The 20130-nt window shown below is 37.7% G+C and overlaps 2 protein-coding genes across 2 annotated transcripts in view; one reads left to right on the top strand and one right to left on the bottom strand.

Annotated features, from left to right (window-relative positions):
• The window catches only part of LOC134659241 (androgen-dependent TFPI-regulating protein-like), a 516400-nt gene that overhangs the window by 79476 nt on the left and 416794 nt on the right, over positions 1–20130 (top strand). The window lies entirely within an intron of this gene.
• LOC134659067 (uncharacterized) overlaps positions 1–20130 on the bottom strand; it is a 57223-nt gene that overhangs the window by 33523 nt on the left and 3570 nt on the right. The window contains exons 4-7 of the mRNA XM_063514673.1: positions 17999–18137; positions 16656–16754; positions 15820–15914; positions 13632–13724 (exon numbers count right to left, since the gene is read on the bottom strand). Of these exons, the coding sequence (XP_063370743.1) occupies positions 13632–13724; positions 15820–15914; positions 16656–16754; positions 17999–18137 (426 nt within the window). The remainder of the gene's footprint in view (positions 1–13631; positions 13725–15819; positions 15915–16655; positions 16755–17998; positions 18138–20130) is intronic.

The following is a 20130-nucleotide window of genomic DNA, read 5'->3' as shown; positions in this document are numbered from 1 at the left end:
TTTGAAAGCTAGATAACTAAACTAACAAATTATTATCTACTTATATTTTTACTCACAAATACAACACAGAAATTCAATCCCAAATGTAAACTTTCGTACAATTTCCATACATTGACGACATCACTCAAAATTCTTCTTCGAGTCAGATGGCCGCTGGCCTTGGATCGAAGCAGACGTGTACTTCGTCGTAGCTCGTTTTTGACATTATTTAGACATTTCATCATATACGCATACGAAAATGTATACCAGTAGATAAATTGTATTTCAAAAAATAGGGTAAATTAATTTATTTAAAATTTGATTTGTTGTTATTTACAGGTCGTAACGATCGAAAACAGCAGTAAACTATCCTAAAACAATACGATTACAATTGAATTTAAGTAACTTGTTCCTTCAAAACCCGCTTAAAATGAAAAAAGTTTAAAGACTCGTTTTACTGATTGGGATTGATTTTCATTATGCTGGTATCAATTTTGCGTCATTAAAAAAAAGTATATGACTTCTGTACGTCAATGACATTTGATGTCAATTGTAATCTTGTATTTACGTTAGAGAATATTATATATTCATTTAAATATTACTTACCTATTAATACGAAGCGTAATTCGTTTAATACCTGAAAGTCTTAGTGTCTACACCTACTTTGTTGCCGTTCGTTTCGTCTATATGTGTGCGATTACGTGCTGTTCTCAATAATCAAGAAACAAGCCATAATCTTCAAGAATAAAATAACAGCAAGACCAGCATTTAGTACTAACTAGTTTTTGCGGATTTGGAGACAAGAGATGAAGCTTACAGGCTAATACCGCTGCGGTCTGGTTATTGTTATGTGTATATATCGAGTATTATATAAATTTACTATAAAATAACAATGTTTTATTTCAATGACATTATGTGCGTAGGTATTAGACAGGTGGAAATCGGCCTGTTTCGAGAAAAGTCGTCGACATCTCTTCTAAATACCTAAAACTGGTATGGATGTGTTCCTCGTGATCTCTAGAATACGAAATGACCGGTTTTAGTTTATGGAGTGGGGGACGGGTCGAAAAAAAGGGGGGCAAAGATGGCGGCCGACCATCATTGATATTTGTTCACATCTTGAGTCCTATGGGACCGATCGGTTCGTGTGAGGTGTCGTTTGAAAGAGTATTAAACGTGCTATTATTGTTTCATAATAACCGTAGTCATAACTGTAGTCGTTTACAAAATATTTTAAAATATTTGATTTTATACCGTGCATGGATGGCATAAGTACTGATTAAATATGCGCCTAACTCAATAAATTACAACAATACCGCAATTATTTTATTACAAAATATACGAGACATTTCATTAGCTTACCAAAAACATAAGTTTTATTGGCGTATGATATTATATAACCAATTAATAACGAATTTTGTTCAGCATGGGTCACTACGCACCGTTACGTAAATGGCGGGCGACCGACGTAAACTTTTCATTATTTCTCGGGTTCTATTTTATTGATCAATTGCTGATAGGTACCATTTGAAAGGTTATTAAACGTACAATAAATGGTTTCTAATAGCCGTAGTCATAACTTTAGTAATTTACAAAATATTTTAAAATATTTGATTTTTTTACCGTGCATGGATGGCATAAGTACTGATAAAATATGCGTCTAACTCAATAAATTATAACTTTACCGCAATTAATGTTATTACAAAATATACGAGAAATTTCATTAGCTTTCCAAAAATATAAGTTTTATTGGTGTATGATATTATATAACCAAGTAATTACGAATTTTGTTCAGCATGGGTCACTAAGCGCCGTCACGTAAATGGCAGGCGATCGGCGTCAACTTTTCATTATTTCTCGGGTTTTATTTTATTGATCAGTTCGTGATAGATACCATTTGAAAGAATATTAAACGTACTATAATTGGTTTTCAATAACTGTAGTCATAACTTTAGTCATTTTCAAAATAATTGAAAACATGATTTTTTACCGTGCATGCACATAAGTACTGCTAAAACATGGTTCTAACTTAATAAATTATAACTTTATCGAAATTAATGTATTTACAAAATATACGAGACATTTCATTAGCTTTCCAAAAACATAAGATTTATTGGTGTAAGATATTATATAACCAAGTAATAATGAATTTTGTTCAGCATGGGTCACTGCGCACCGTCATATAAATCCCAACAAACAATTAGGCGACACTTAGCACCTATTTTCTTACCTAAAGACAGCCTGGCTCTATTAGAATAGCTACATCTATAGTCTTTGTTTAGAGTTTACAGGCTCTGGTGAGATAAAAGTGTTTAAAAGGTTCATCTAAAGATTTAAGATCTACAGTAGCTGTTTTGGCTATATTGCATGTTAAGCTGCTAGTATTATAGCTTATAGCTCAAAGTGAATTGAACAACCTTAACATCTATATGAGTAATAATCTGCAATTTGCACTTAAGGTTCTAAACGTGTGATAAAGCCTTCTACTTATAGCTTTTTATATCGCAATCGCTACTTAACTCTCTTGTATGACTTACAGTCGAACAGAGAAGTTATGAGTCGCTATTATAGATCTAAGATCATGTAGTTACAGACGAGCGTTATTTAAATACCGTAGTACATCTTATAACTGTCAATAGAGTCATACTTACAAGCTAAAACTACAATGCCAAACGCCAATGAATCAATAGGTAAGCAAAAACTATAAATTAGACCGTAAAATAAAATAGTAAATAAATATAATATAGATAGTTTACTCAATATTGACCTTATCTTACTATTACTATACTTAAAACCGGACTTCACGGATAGTTATTATGTGGACATACGCTGCTACTCAAATAGTAGTCACTTATTTTGCATCCTGGAGCGTGCGGCGACAAATATCTCTTTAACGCCACAAGCCTCAGATCTCACTAAAAAGGTGATTTTAAATTATTAACTACGGAGTGGGGTTGAAAACGTTTTACGTGTAGACGCGTGAGTCAAATAACAACACAGATATTAAGTACTTCATATGCAGTGGTTTTGCAATCATGAAAGCTACGAACTTAACGATGTTATGAACCTAGAACTGGGCTTTTGTCAAAAGAGTCAAACTATACTTAAGTTTCCTGTGATAAAAAAACAAAACAAACAAACCATCATTTATATCGATATTTTATCATTTTGGATACCTACATTATAAAATGTACTGTCAAACAATAATAGAATGCTGCTGGTCTACCAGGCGCTCGCCGCGCCGTGTGTTTGCTTGCTTGGCGAAATTGGTCCTGGCATACCTACATATATGTTTATAGTTGTACGGTAACTAAACAATATTTTTGGAAAGTTAATAAATAGTTTGCTGATTTTACTCTAAAAATTTCACGCTATATTTACTACATTATCTCTTTCTCAAATTATTTCAGTCACTAAGCAAACCTCTAAGGTAAAAATTAAACATTTTCTTTAATATTTTTAAAATGGTTATTTTGGGCCTCAGATTTCAAACAATCGAGTATTCACAGAAAATTTAATATGCTTGCAAATGGTATCCACCATGTATCAGAAAAATAGAACCTGAAATATAATGAAAACTCAACGATGGCCGGGCTCCATTTACGTGACGGTGCACAGTACCCATGCTGAACAAAATTCATGATTACTTAGTTATACAACATTATAAAGCAATAAAACTTATATTTTTGGATAGCTCATAAAATTTCCCGTATATTTTGAAAATATTTATTGCGGTAATGTTATAATCTATTGAGTTAGAAGCATGTTTTACCAGTACTTATGTCCATGCACGGTAAAAATCATATATTTTCAATTATTTTGTAAATGACTACAGTTATGACTACGGTTATTAGAAACCAATTATTGTACATTTAACATTCTTTCTAATGGTATCCATCACCAATTGATCAGTAAAATAGAACCCGAGAAACAATGAACAGTTGTGGTCGGTCGCCCGCCATTTACGTGACGGTGCGTAGTGACCCATGCTGAACAAAATTCATCATTACATGGTTATATAATACAATACACCAATAAACCTTATGTTTTTAGAAAGCTAATGAAATTTCTCGTATATTTTGTAATAACATTAATTGCGGTAAAGTTATAATTTATTGAGTTAGACGCATGTTTTGTCAGTACTTATGCCATCCATGCACGGTAAAAAATCATATATTTTAAAATATTTTCTAAACGACTACAGTTATGACTACAGTTATTATGAAGCAATAATAGCACGTTTAATACTCTTTCAAACGACACCTGAAACGAACCGATCGGTCCCATAGGACTCAAGATGTGAACAAATATCAATGCTGGTCGGCCGCCCACATTCCCCCCCTTTTTATCGACACGTCCCCCTCTCCATAAACTAAAACCGGTCAATTCGTATTCTAGAGACCACGAGGAACACATCCATACCAGTTTTAGGTATTTAGAAGAGATGTCTACGAAAATCGTGAAGGAGACGACTTGTGTTTAATTTAACGCCAGACTATATGTATGTTTCGGTGATTATAAGAATTTTGTCCACACAATAATTGTGCAAAGCAGAGACTGCATCATGCTTTCTTTACGGTATAAGCGGTATGGTACCGTTATTATTTATCAATACCGGTTCGTTTTGAAGGTAAAACTATACCGGTTGAAATACAAAGTACGGTACCGGTATAAAATTACAGCAGGGACAACCATTTTTATAGGTGTACAGTCAGCTGCAGAGAAAAGGTCCGACCAGATAGATAATTGTATGCAGGGGTGGTACCTTTTCTCTGCAGCTAGCTCTACCTAAACCATCATTGACCGAGCGTTGGCGAAGGTCTCCGTTTCAACTTGGGCAAAAATGCTTTCGTATGTCCGAATTCTTCTCCTTTGCATATCACATTTCTCAACTGATTCTCGTGAAAATTCGGTAGTCCGATATAATTATTCGGTTTCTTTTTTTTTTGAACAATTTAAAATAGGCAGAAACTGTCTCAAAAAGGACTTAAGCGCCAGTAGGGTCTGTGACACTTAAGATCACTGCGATTATTAGGTACTTACTGGCCCCTATTTCACCACGACCACGGTGACAGGTGCGACAGTTGTCGACATCACTGTTGCTGACGTCACAGGCCTCCATAGGCTACGGTAACCGCTTACCATCGGACGGGCGATGTGCTTGTTTGCCACCAACATTTTAATAAATAAATAAACTCCATTATATTGCCACTAAAAAATTCTTATTTTGCGAAGCTAATGACAATTGTCACAAGAAACACGGCAACTGTATCGAAATTGCGACACAGAACTCATTTCCTGTCAAGACTTACCGAAAATTCTTTGAAAAATCTTGTGACAATTGTCACAAGATTTTTTTGCGAGAGAAATGTCTGTTTTATCCGATATAATAAAGTTTTTTTTTAATAATAGGTACAATGACGGTGGCAAACACGAATACGGCCCGCCCGATGGTAAGCGGTAACTGTATTATTAAATTGTACAACGGGACTTAATCGCGTATCTAAGTTTTAAGATTTACCTCCGACGTTTCGAGGACGGCGTTGTCCCCGTGGTCTCGGAGAAGACTGGCTTAAGTTGACATCAGCATCTTCTAACCGCGCGAGTTTTTCGAACTACCCGCACTTGGTCTTGTTTATCCGCTTGAACGTTTTGCGGTTCCGTTGTACAATTTAATAATGTGTAAAAATCGTGAAAGTTTAAATCAGTGTTAGCGGTAACTGTAGTCCATGGATGCCTATGGCGTCAATAACAGCGATGTTTTGTCGTACCTGTCACCGTGGTGAAATAGGGGCCAGATTACGCCGCGCCGCGTGGAACGTGAGGTGCATTGGGGTAAATGCATACCATTCACTCAAGGAAAATAATCTCCCTTATAAGATCACTCGTGTGTCTGCCATTTTGTTAAAGCCAATTTTCACCGTAACTACTGGACTAGTTCAATTGAAATTTAGTACACATATGTCAAGTAAGGAAGTAGTAAGTCGGTGATCCGAAGATGAGTAACGTAAATAAATGAACTTTTAACTTTGCGGCGATTTTTGGTATCATGTGACATATCAGATATAATACATAATTATAAGTAGGTGAGCAAAAATGTACCATAACCTAACTCAGAATTGTATTACATAAATACATATACAAAAAATAGTTCAACGCCAAAAGATTAATGGAAGACCTATGTCCTATAATAGGTGAGTTGGTCTTAAACAAAAAATATGCAATAAAAATGTGTAACTGTGGAACCCATAGTGAATCCTACTCGTACATGATCGGTTTTTATATTATGTACCTATAAGATATTTTCTACTTTATACTTTATAAGTGTACCTACATAATATTTACTTATAAGCAGTTGTCACGTAAAATATTTGTAGATTTTTTTGGAAGTATGTGTCACATCATCATCATCTTCCTCGCGTTGTCCCGGCATTTTGACACGGCTCATGGAAGCCTGGGGTCCGCTTGGCAATTAATCCCATAAATTGGCGTGGGCACTAATTTTTATGAAAGCGACTGCCATCTGACCTTCCAACCCATAGGGGGTAAACTAGGCTCTTATTGGGATTAGTCCGGTTTTCTCACGATGTTTTCCTTCACCGAAAAGCGACTGGTAAATATCAAATGATATTTCGTACATAAGTTCCGAAAAACTCATTGGTACGAGCCGGAATTGCAATTCGCACGCTCCAGCGATTTTTTTGAAGTATGTATAGCACAAAAAAAATATTTAGAAATGTAACATTTAAGGTAGGTAATTAAAATACGGTATAAACATTATTGGAGAAGACTTGGAGGAAGTGTCATAGGGATCTACATTCGATGCGTGAAAAACAAGTTCTTTTGTCTAATTATAATCCATCGGCAATCACGCGAGCGCATAAAACGAAAATCATTTTTTTTTCACTCCCTAAAACTCCCTTAACCTAATAACAGTAAAACAAAAAATAAAATATAGAGGGTTACCAACCAGCCAAAGAATTATAAGTAGATATGTGCACTTATCCCAACGCACCTCACGTTCTACTCTGCACGGGGTTCATTGCCGCTCCTACCGCCGTAAGTAACTATCAACACCTACATTATCAAGGCTACGATCGAAGATAATCGCTTCAGCACTGAAATAATACCGGTGGAATACCGGTATAATATTTTTTATTTTAATTGTATTATTTTAATAGTGAAACAAAAGGGGTACATTAGCCAACACTGTTTCCATATATTTTCAAATTTTATTTTGTCCGCCTTAATTAAATTTTGCACCCTGCCGGAACTTTATTTATTTAAATTCTCATTTAATTGATTTTGAGCCTTATGAAAAGTCGTATAGAGTAGTAAATAAAATTTTACATCTGACTTAATGACATCTGGTTTTATTCGGTTTAACTTTAGAAAACGCGTATCTCGACAAAGCCATAATGTAGAAAATTGTCAACAACCAAATGAATTATTAGAATTTAAATACGTCACGTGTGACATGAACAGACAAGGAAAGCAAGATTAAATGTATTGTTTCTCTTTCTTCTTTCAATGGAACGCTTTTCCTAAAAGGAGGCCACTAAACTCAAAACGCTATCTTAAAAAAAACTTGATGGGTCAGTGACCTGTCCCAGTAAAGTGAGGTAGTGTGCGTGAAGTGCGCTTGTGTGTGAAATGGGGTAAATTGACAGAATCTGAAAATTTACCCACCTCTACCGTCACCTTAACAGGCAGGGTCACTACCCACTAGGCCAGACCAGTCTATGTTATTAAAGTGAAGGAAGCGAAAGAGGTATGTCAGGATCGTAGCAAGTGGAAATCCGTTCTCTGCCTACCCCTCCGAGAAATAGGCGTGATTATATGTATGTATGTATGTACCATTTCGTACATTGTCACAGTGACAATATTATGAGGTCATAGCAACTTTCATATTGATTGTCACTGTGACAAGGTTACGAAATGGTACGGATATTAAATTCTTTGGCTGTACTTGCCCCCCAAATTAGACCAAAATTTATTTAGAAATACGGGCGTAGAAATAATGGTGGGGCTAAAATGACAATCGGCCATTTTCTATTTTTTGGCAGATTTTGATAAAAATTGGTAGGTTTAAAGAGCTCTACATTCAGATCGGAATAAACACGTAGTCCAAATTTGGGACAAAAATGTATGCAAATTCTCATTGAGTTACGAAGATTCCATAAGTTTTCGTAACTCTTATCTGTTCACCAAATTTTATCAAAGTCTGAGAAAAATAAAAAAAATCAACAACAAAATAAGAAATAGCCCAAATCAGCTAAACCCTAAGGGCCACTAGCACAATTCACTAACCCGGGGTTAACCGGTTAAACCTGGAGTTACCATGGTTACCAGTACACTTTGTCACTGGGTTAACGGTTTAACCGATTAACCCCGTGTTAGTGGGATGGTGCAAGTGGCAGTTACTGCCTCAACGTTCAAAGTGATGATACGTGCTATTCTTACACAAATTGCGGTAATGACGATCGGGAAAATTGAAACACGTAATAATAATTAATAAGCCACAAGTATTTAAACCACAGATAAAATTAAGTCCATATACGACACTCTGTTAACTGACAGTTTGTAAACCTTAATGTAAGGACATAAGGCTCACCTATGGTTAGTCAAGAGTGTTAGCTAGTACCTATATAAGTACGGTCGTGTGCTCATACAATATATATTATTGGGATATTTTGTGGAGAATACACATGAAGTAAATTCAGGTGTTAAATAAATTATATCGAAAAAAAAAAACAGTTATTTGGTTGTTTACGAGCGAATTAATCTGGTAAGTAAATAAATTGTGACTGCTTCAAGCAAAATGTAACTTATCGTATCGTGGTAACTAATATATGGGAGCTTTTGGTACAGTCAGCAGCAATAGTTGCGAAGCGGGCGAGGTGTCCAAAATGATCTTGACGCGACTTTATTGTTAAGAGAATAAGAGCGCGTCAAGGTAATTTTGAAAACCTCGCCCGCTTAGCAACTTCTGCTGCTGGCTGTACGTAAGAGGGCCAAATCCTATTGCCATATTCATTATTATTTTTAGTAGTCATGAAATTAGGTTCATTATGCGGTATTAAGCGGTTCCGCGGTCGGTTCCCTGACACTGCGGGGTTGCGTAATGCATCGCAATCATAATGTGTTTTTTTAGTGTTTAGTTATATTTTTATAATATGTATGCTAGTTTTTAAGGTATTTATGTATGGGCCACTAGTTGCCTGAAATAAAAGATTTCATTTCATTTCATTTCATTATGTAGACTGCGAAGGTTATTTGGTCTTTTATATCTATTCAGCTCTCCCAAGCAATGCTATATTCGAGGATTACAGCCAGTTTAGCCTTACGGCCTTATTCATAAACGTCTGCTAAGTTAATCAGCTGATGAGCATGGCATAACGACCAGGGCTCGGAACCGGTTTTTTTGTAAAACCCAAAATAGCCCAATATTTTTAATTATTTTATGCTCTTGACATAGGACTGAATCATGTATTTAGGTAACAACTTCGTATTATTAGATTGTCCCATTAAAAATGAAATAATAAACCAAAGAACGAAAAGGAACGTAATAATACCGGTATTTTTTGTATGAAGAAAAAACCGGTTCCGAGCCTTGATAACGACGGATAGGGACAAACGTCGATCATCAACTGATTAAGTTAACATCCGTTTATGAATATTGCCATTATCATATACATTATACAATTAGCGCCCTGCAATAATTAAACCAGTTTTCATAATTATTTCTAAATTGTTGTTTTATTTTTAACTTTTTAGGGTTCCGTACCCAAAGGGTAAAAAACGGGACCCTATAACTAAGACTTCGCTGTCCGTCCGTCCGTCTGTCACCAGGCTGTATCTCATGAACCGCGATAGCTAGACAGTTGAAATTTTCACAGATGATGTATCTCTGTTGCCGCTATAACAACAAAGACTAAAAATAAAACAAAATAAATATTTAAGGGGGGCTCCCATACAACAAACACGATTTTTTTGCTCTATTTTTTGTTGATGGTGCGGAACCCTCCGTGCGCGAGTCCGGCTCGCACTTGGCCGGTTTTTTAACTTGTTTATAGTAATGGACCCTATAATGGACGTGGAACCAGTAATGGGACATAAAACAACAAATCCTCTAAAATAAGTATGTAAAAGTAGTTTATAAACACTGGCAATATTTTACCATAAATAAGAGTTATAGAGCTGTTTAAGTTTGACTTTTTATTAATTTCGGTTACTTTTTAAGAAATTGGCGCCAACCCAAAGGTTGTCGTGTCACTGGAAAAAATAACCAGTAAGAATTCTTAACAACTTCGCTAAGAGAGTTGACTTCATATATTAAATTGTAATTAATTATTACTTAGTGTAAACTAGAATGTGTTTTGTTAAATGCATTTACCAGTAGATAAGGTATACAACACACTATGTTGTGACTCTAGAGATGTATAAAAAATATTGGTATTTTGCCCAATCCCATTATAGGAGCTGTAAAACTGCATACCTCCTATGATGGGACAATTTACATAAAGATGCTTGCCATGGCGTAATTTCATGTTTAAACAATACAGAAGTATAATGTAGTTACGAACTATGTCAGGAGGTCTTCTCGGACTTCGGATAAAATAATATCGTTTTTACAAAATTTTATTTAACTTGTCCTGTTAGTTTGTACTCGTATGTTAGTTAGTCTGGTTCAAATCTTGGAAATGGCATTTGAGCCACTTTCGGATTTCCGATTGAGTTGAAATTTTGGATACGTATGCAAAATCGGATGACAATGCAATATGCAATGATAACATGGAGAACTCATGATGGAGACAGGAGGTGGCCATAGGAACTCGGTGATAAACGCAACCTAATTGTGTTTGGGTTTGTTAGAATTGTCTCGATGAGTAGGTATTAGTTGGCTGTCGAAAGAAAAATACATTCTTACAAAACAGCTTATACCAAAATTTACTAATACCTAGTTTTTTTGCCAAAAACTTATTCCCTATTCCAATAATTATACTGTTAGGGTATGTCCATTATGGGGGGCCCATTACTGGATCCACGTCCATTACCGGGGTTCCATTACTGGAGCTTTGCTGTCCATCATTGGAGAAAAAAAACACTTTTAATTTATTAATTATGTGGAAACTAATTGCAGTATCTTTGATACAACACGCCTTAAACATGAAAGAAGGATAGGACATTCATCTTTTAACAAGCTAAGCGGTAGTACTTTTACATGTATCAGGGAAATATCACAAATACTCCAAATTTCCTCTTAAATGTCCCATGACTGGTGCCGTTACTATATGTGCATACTTTTTGTACTTACCTAGACTAGACCGACTGAAATAGCAAGACACGTACGTACGTTTCCGCGAAAAAACGATGGAAAATAATTATACACTACATCAGTACTCGTTTTCTTATATTTCTGTTTCAATTATTATTATTTTTGTTTCAGAAACAAAATGGCCGACACACAAGAGCAGCCACCACCGACTGAACCAGCAGTGGAAAGTGTGGAAACGCCAGAAACAGATGTACATTCGAGGGGCAAACGGTCCATTTTCGGCCCGCTGACACCCAACCCGAACGACAAAAACTGGATATACAAAGACGGTACATGGATACATTTGCCAAGAAGAAAAGATTCATGAGAAACAGACATACAGATAGATATACCTCAACTGGGGTCCCGTTGTTTCCCATAAAGTTTTAAGTCATAATATATTGTTTGTCATATTATCATTAGTCATAAAACTGAAACCGTTAACATTTCAGGATTTTCGTTAGGTTATCCTATAGATAGGTTAGGTTAGTATAGGTTTGTTTTATGGCAATACTGAAAAGTGACGCGTTTCTGAACAAAATCAATTATGAATAACGAAAATGCGGGCAAACAATACATTATGGCATTTATGGCTTAAAACTATTTGGGAAACAATAGAGACCCACTATTCAACTATTTCTTGTTGTTATTCTGTCCCATCAGCGAGGAGACAATAGTAGCATAGATTGTTAGAAGAACTGATGTGCCATGTTCTACTAACATGCTCAGTAGATGTCCCATCATGGAAAGGTCTTATAACTACCATAAAATGCAAGTTTGGTTAGGTTAAGTTAGGTTAGTTCTCTCACTGACTGATGACATCTGCTTTGACCCTTAAGAAGACTAGCAAGAAGATCCTATTGATTGACATGACATGTGTAAATGTAAAATATTAATAACTTTGTAGGGTTTTGTCATTGTCACTGATATAAAAATATTACATTTTAATGATTTTGTTTTAATTTCCAATCCAGCTATATGATTACAATAATAACCCGATTGTAGATCACTTAGATAACACTATCCTCGATGCTAGATAGCTGAAAAGCTCAGTCTCTAGAAATGTTCCACCCAGTATAAACACTCAAAAACGTCTTATCTTTACACTTAAGCGCCACTTGCACCATTCCACTAACCCGGGGTTAACCGGTTAAACCTGGAGTTACCATGGTAACCAGTACAATTTGACACTTGATTAACGGTTTAGCTGCTAAGCCCCGGGTTATCAGGATGGTGTATAAGGGCCATTTTTTTTTATCACGCAAAATAGGCACAATGCCGATTTGCGGAAAATGCCCAGAAACACTAACTAACTAAGGGCCATTTTATTTAAAGTTGTCCCCTACACTTTTTTTTGGGATTTGTTATGTTATTTCTACTCAGAATCATGAGCTCTTTTGATCCTAATAGCAGAAAAAAAGTGTCCCAAGATTTCCATACATTTTTCGATCTTTCCATTCCGTGACCGCCATACAAAGTCTATGAAAAAATGGTAACGGAATGGGAAAAAACCTTGGGACACTTTTTTTCTCCTTAGAATAGAAAGAGCTCGTGATTCTGAGTAGAAATAACATATAAATTCACAAATTTAAAAAAAAAGTGTAGGGGACAACTTTAAATAAAATGGCCCAAGTGGCCCTAAGTAGGCACTTAGCACTTACCTTTTGTTCTTGGTAGGTGTCGTACATAACGGGCAGGTTCTGAGGGTCGAAGTGGTACACCGATACATCGTACTACCACGGGACATCATGTACCCGTACATTGGTTGGTGTATTCTAAAAACTTATCAGCAGTGATCGGGGATTTCTATGCCACACCGCGGGATATCAAGTCGAAATGGTAATATGGATACGCCACTTGGCCCGCGATAGGAACAAAACTGTTCGAAAAGTAAACGCTATTTCGGTGTTGGTAATTCGTTTATAAAATAAAGGACTGTAAAAAACAGTGTTGGTTATTATTTAAAGAAAAAAATATTATTCAAAAAATTATTAAGTTTTCAATTTTTCAATTATTAATATTAATAATATATGCAATGCATGGTTAATTGATTAACAGTAACATGCCAAAACACTCTCCTATATCGCACACGAATCCCGGAATCCCGCGTCATATCCATACTAACATAATGATTGAGGTCATTCACCCCAAGTGGCATAGAAATCCCCGATCACTGCTTATCAGTAGGCACTTACCTTTTGTTCTTGGTAGGTGTCGTACATGACGGGCGGGTTCTGAGGGTCGAAGTGGTACACCGATACATCGTACTGCCACGGGACATCATGTACCCGTACATTGGTTGGTGTATTCTAGAAACTTATCAGTAGGCACTTACCTTTTGTTCTTGGTAGGTGTCGTACATGACGGGCGGGTTCTGCGGGTCGAAGTGATACACGGACCCGTCGGGGTTGGTCAGCGGGCGGCCCGTCTGTGAAACAACAGCAATGTTAAATTACTAGCTTATGTCTGCGATTTCCTTTACTAGAATTAGTGTAAGGCCTGAGTGGACGCTCATGTTGGGCGTGCAGCGGGGCGGGGCGTGCGGCGTGCATGTTAAACAAATGCGCACGTATAGCAGCGGCCTTAGTGCACGCTGCTCACATCACGCGTGAGCCCACAGCCACGCTGCACGCGTCGCCGAGCGAGCGTCCACTCAGGCCTTACACTTAGGGCTCATTTAGACGGCGCGCGAACTCGCATGCGATTTAAGTTACATTGCGGACATTGAGGTTGCAACAATTCAGCCGACCGATCAAATAACGCAATGTAATAAAACTCGCATGCTAGTTCTCGCACCGTCTAAATGAGCCCTTACTTTTTCCATACTGTCAGGTGTCAGGTGACAACCAAAACTCACTAATTACTAAAAAACAATTAAACAAAAATCAACCTTATGGGCTATGGAATTTGTGGTGGTAATTAGTGAGTTTTTATTGTAACCTGACGATATACAATTTTTTCAATAGTGAAGCGCTGCATGGTGTCTTAGCCATAACTCGTGGGTTCAAACCCCGGCTCGTACCAATTAATTTTTCGGAACTTATGTACGAAATATCATTTGATATTTACCAGTCGCTTTTCTAACATTTCGCCTATGCTCGGCTAGATGGCCTTAATTTCAATATTTACAAATTGACACACATCAGTGAAATAATAAGGATCAAAGTCAAATGGCGTTCTAACAGTTTTAATCTTCTGTCAAAAGATGGCGGTAAATTTACTGCGGCTATAGACACGACAGTAACTCTCTATAAAACCTATTCTCTTTGGTGTAGTGTAAGTACCTGTGGGTGTATGACGAGCTTATGTTTAACAACGAGTGTGACAAAGATGGATAGAATGAGAAAATTAATAAAAAATAAAAGATTTTTTCGTAGGCACAGAAATAAATATGGAAGTATTTTTTATTTCTTTGTGCTCCTCAAATATGAGTATCACTACATAGTATAAAACAAAGACGCTTCCCAGTCTGTCTGTCTGTATGTATGCTTAGATTTTTAAAACTACTTTAGCGGCGCTTGACACTTTTTGAGGTGGAGAAAAAATGATAAACTCGAGACAGCGTAAGGCGATCACGTGACCGTAAGGGGCGTAAGGCGATCACGTGACCGTAAGCCCCGTAAGGTGGCCACTCATAATTTAAATGGCATTTAAATCACTAAAGAAAAACTCAATGTTATTTGACATTTATGTTGCGGACTCCTTTTCAAGACTCTTTACCTATGTTCAAATAATTTGACGTTGTCATGGCAGTATGTAAATAAACATGTCAAAGAAAAAGTGTGATCTTCTTTGAGGATGATAATAATATATAATAAATAAATAGATTACCTCCGCTAAACGTATGTATCGTGTTACCGGGCGTCGGTAACATAGTGAGGTGAGTTTTCATTTCTATCGGCACTCCCGGAGTGCAACCGTTGTTGCTTGTTTTAATGGATAGAGTTATTCAAGAGGGTCTCTATTGTTTCCCAAATAGTTTTAAGCCATAAAGTATTGTTTGCCCGAATTTTCGTTATTCATAATTCATTTGGTTCAGAAACGCGTCACTTTTCAGGATTGCCATAAAACAAACCTAACCTAACCTATCTATAGGATAACCTAACGAAAATCCTGAAATGTTAACGGTTTCAGTTTTATGACTAATGATAATATGACAAACAATACATAATGACTTAAAACTTTATGGGAAACAACGGGACCCCGATTCAAGAGGAAGGTTTATGTATAATTTGTTAACCCGTGCCACAGACAAGACATCCTCTAGACTGAGCATAGTAACGCTACCCCCTCTGCCACTCATACGGTAGATTTACTCCATCTTCGAGTCAATCCCGTGCCGTGATTGGTCCGTGTCTTTGAACGGACCAATCACGGCACGGGATTCGCTCACCTCGTCCCCCCGCACCCCCGTATTTTTGGCAGCATCGGTTTCATGAAATAATTGCTCTAAACTCAGTCTAGAGGATTCCTAGTCTATGACCCGTGCTAAGCCGGGGCGGGTCGCTAGTAACCTACAATACCTGTGGGTGTATGACGAGAGCGCCGGCAGGCACGCAGTTTAGGTCGGCCACCGCAAACACAACACTTTCTGTCCCCGGCTCTGGACTCGCACCACCTGGGAATTATCAACTATACGGTCAGCTGCAGAAGCGCTGGTGGCCTAGCGGTAAGAGCGTGCGACTTGCAATCCGGAGGTCGCGGGTTCGAACCCCGGCTCGTACCAATGAGTTTACCGGAACTTATGTACGAAATATCATTTGATATTTACCAGTCGCTTTTCGGTGAAGGAAAACATCGTGAGGAAACCGGACTAATCCCAATACGGGCCTAGTTTACCCTCTGGGTTGGAAGGTCAGATGGCAGTCGCTTTCGTAAAACTAGTGCCCACGCCAATTACTGGGATTAGTTGCCAAGCGGACCCCAGGCTCCCATGAGCCGTGGCAAAATGCCGGGACAACGCGAGGAAGATGATGACGGTCAGCTGCAGAGATAACTGAACCCCCGGCATAGAAATATGTTTGCAGGGGAGGTCAACTTTATCAAATTTTTGACAAATTTACTCAAATCTATCCAACATCGCATGATCTGAGACTTGTTGAACCAATAGGAAAAAATACTCCGCTATTCCAACTACAGATTTGTTTTTAGTATATGGTGGCCAGTTATTAAACAGTGGCCACTGGCCAGTAATTGACGATTTACCCTACTTAATTAAATATCCACTCTCCTATCAACATCCATATGAACAATTTTTAGATTATCGTAATTATAAAACAATAGTACAGCCCCATCTTTGTCAACTAGGGGACATGATTTTTTTGAAATACTATCACCGAAAGTAAGAAGAGTGCAATACCTGTGGGTGAAGGAGTGACAGAGTCTGTACTCCTCAGACTTAGCGTCTTGTAGCCCGAGCTAGAGGGAGATAGACGCCAGCTACTCGAAGCCAGGTCACCTGTAAAAAAAATGTTTCTCTTATTGTTGAATAAAAATTATAGTCTGACAATAGTGACATATTTGCGATCAGCCATGTGTGATAAGGTGAACCACCTTACCTCCTTATTCATAAACGGCTGCTAACTTAATCAGTTGATGATCGTCGTTTGTCCCTATCTGTCGTTATGCCATAGAGAGGGACAAAAGATGATCATCAACTGTTTAAGTTAGCAGACGTTTATGAATAAAGGGGTTAATCTTTAGCGACCCACCATACAAGAAAAATTGGTGGTGAAACGGCTACTGTTACATTAGTTGGTAAGTGTTTTTTTGCCCCGCCGACTTTTTGTATCAGTGTCTTAATGTCGACACAATTTTAAACCGTAGCACTCTCCTCATAAAGTCGAGATTACAATGCCCGCTAAATCTTGATCCTGGTCACGGCACCAAAAATGTAACGCCTTAAGTTCATTTGTAACTATATAACATAAAAAGTTTACTAATTTTTAATTTGAACCTTATTTTATATGTAAATTAGAGCGAATTTCGTTTGATTTAAAAAGCAATGAAACAAAAGAAACGCATTTACATATGTACATTGTAATGTACATTTAGTCTCAGGAGGATAACAGAGTCAATAACATCACTACATAGTATAAAACAAAGTCGCTTCCCGCTGTGTGTTTGACCCTATGTATGCTTAGATCTTTAAAACTACGCAGCGGATTTGGATGCGTTTTTTTTTAATAGATAGAGTGATTCAAGAGGAAGGTTTATGTACCTATAATTTGTTAAACCGTGCGAAGACGGGGCGGGTCGCTAGTATACAATAGAGTCTATAACATCCATACTAATATTATAAATGCGAAAGTGTGTCTGTCTGTCTATTACCTCTTCACGCTTAAACCGCTGAACCGAATTTAGTTGAAATTTGGTATGGAGAAAGTTTGAGTCTCGGGGAAGGACATAGGGTAGTTTTTATCCCAAAAACCACCCTTTAAGGGGGTGAAAGGGGGGGTGGACATGTGTATGGGAAATCGATAAAAAGCAGATCGGGTAAAAATAATCTACCCAAATTACTACCTCCACACAGACGAAGTCGCGGGCAAAAGCTAGTACAATATAAAGGTTCCGTCACACAGGCGCGGTTTCCGGGCGGAGCGTGAATGGGGCGTGAGCGTTTTATATGTAAAATCGGCGCGCCCCGCTCACGCCCCGCCCGGAAAACGCGCCTGTGTGACGAAGCCTTAAGGTCGATAATACCTTGCCGGCTAAGGAGTCTAGGTTGGTTGGTAGGTGCGTTTTCTGCACCGCCTCCGTAGCCGCCAAAACTGTGGCTTTTGGAAACGGCGCCCCTGTTGCGCCAAGACTGAGGCGGGCCGGCGCCTTCTAGTGATTGTACCTACAAAGAGAGTTTATGGTTGTATATTATTGCATAGAAAAAAAAAATACATAGATTGCTCACTCCATACATCAGTTTTGATACCAAAAAGTTTATTAATTTCGGTGTCTACATCTAGCATCGAGTAGCAGAACTATCAGTACTGCTACTTGACAATAGGCTACATGACAAATTTTCATTTATGGTATCAATCGATCGGGTTTGTTTTTAGGATAAAATGTCTATATGGGACCCATTGCATTAAAGTAACACAAAAGTCAGAAATTGTAGTCAAAGGCCGACAGTCGCACTTCACTCGCGAAACGCCCTATACAAAACTGCAAGGGAACGTGACGTCAAGGTCTCTGGGAGCCCATCTTGTAGTATGGACAAAACAAGAAAATTGCGTTTTTGTCGGTGAAATATTGCGTTTATGTATATAGTTGCCATACAATATTTTTTTGGATGAAATGTAAGGAATCGAATAGTACCCTTACTTTTATCGTTTTTGGAAGTTAAAAAAAAAACTTAAATTTTGAAACTTTCAGGTCCTGTATTTTTGTAATTTTTCAATATTTTATTTTAATATCCACATTATTGTCATAAATTGCTCGTTTGCTATCTATTTTACTAGATTTTGTTATAAAATTCAACATGTGTCATCATCCCTATAGATGTAGCAGTACTGATAGTTCCGCTACTCGATGCTGGATGTAGACACTGAAAGTAATAGTCTTTTTGGTATCAAAACTGATGTATGGTGCGAGCACTTTTGTCTTACTATACTCTATGATTATTGTTAAGAGTATAAAGTAATCCCATCAAAAACGTTACATGTAAAAAGATGCAAGTCTCGCAAAGGAATTCTTCTACTACAAAAAAGGTTTGAGATGTTATGTGAGACCAAGTCGGTTATTTTAGTCAGTGGTAGTGGTAGGTGTTAAAACCGTGTCAATAAGATATCTTTATTTTTTAATATGTATAATGACTTGGCCAGCTTTCATTTTGTGTATTCTTAGTTAGTTTTAAGGTTACGTTATTGTGCTAATAAATGTCTTCTTCTTGCGCTGGTGGTCTAGCGGTAAGAGCGTGCGACTTGCAATCCGGAGGTCGCGGGTTCGAACCCCGGCTCGTACAATGAGTTTTTCGGAAGTCGGAACTTATGTACGAAATATCATTTGATATTTACCAGTTGCTTTTCGGTGAAGGAAAACATCGTGAGGAAACCGGACTAATCCCAATACGGGCCTAGTTTACCCTATGGGTTGGAAGGTCAGATGGCAGTCGCTTTCGTAAAAACTAGTGCCCACGCCAATTACTGGGATTAGTTGCCAAGCGGACCCCAGACTCCCATGAGCCGTGGCAAAATGCCGGGGCAACGCGAGGAAGATGATGATGAAATGTCGTCTTTGTCTTATTTTACTAAGGGATCATCCATTAATTACGTCACACGAATTTCTAGGTTTTTTTTTTACCCCTCCCCCCCTCCTTGTCACACTTGGTCACATTTTGCAAACCGCTCCCCCCCTGGTGTGACGTCACATTTTAGGCAATTTTGTTTTCAACGAAATCAACAATATTAACTCTGATATTAATTTTTTAATAATATTTTTTTTTTTGATGTATAAATATTAGTAATTTTATAACACAACGAAAGTTACATCCAAAATCTCATTATTTAACTGTACAGCGAATAAAAAAATATAAATTGATTTTCGGTTACTGATGAAGTTAAAGTGACATCGCAATGTTTGTGACTCCCCCCTCCCCCATGTCACATGTCACATTTTCTTGACCCCCTCCCTCCCCCTAAACGTGTGGCGTAATTAATGGATGACCCCTAAAGCTTTGGATTCCTCCGAAAACGGTACCGTCATATGACGGCCGTCATATAGCGGCCGCAAAAGGCGGCCGTCTTTACGGTGGCGACATGTGGAAAGTACCACGGCGTCATAACACACCGTCATCCACCAAGGTCAAAGCGGCAAATTTGAAAAATGTAGACGCGATGGTA

The sequence above is a fragment of the Cydia amplana genome, chromosome 24 (assembly GCF_948474715.1).
Source record: "Cydia amplana chromosome 24, ilCydAmpl1.1, whole genome shotgun sequence".
In the NCBI taxonomy this organism is placed as follows: Eukaryota; Metazoa; Arthropoda; class Insecta; order Lepidoptera; family Tortricidae; genus Cydia; species Cydia amplana.
The sequence above is the reverse complement of the archived record's forward strand: the minus strand, read 5'-3'. Positions and strand labels throughout refer to the sequence as shown.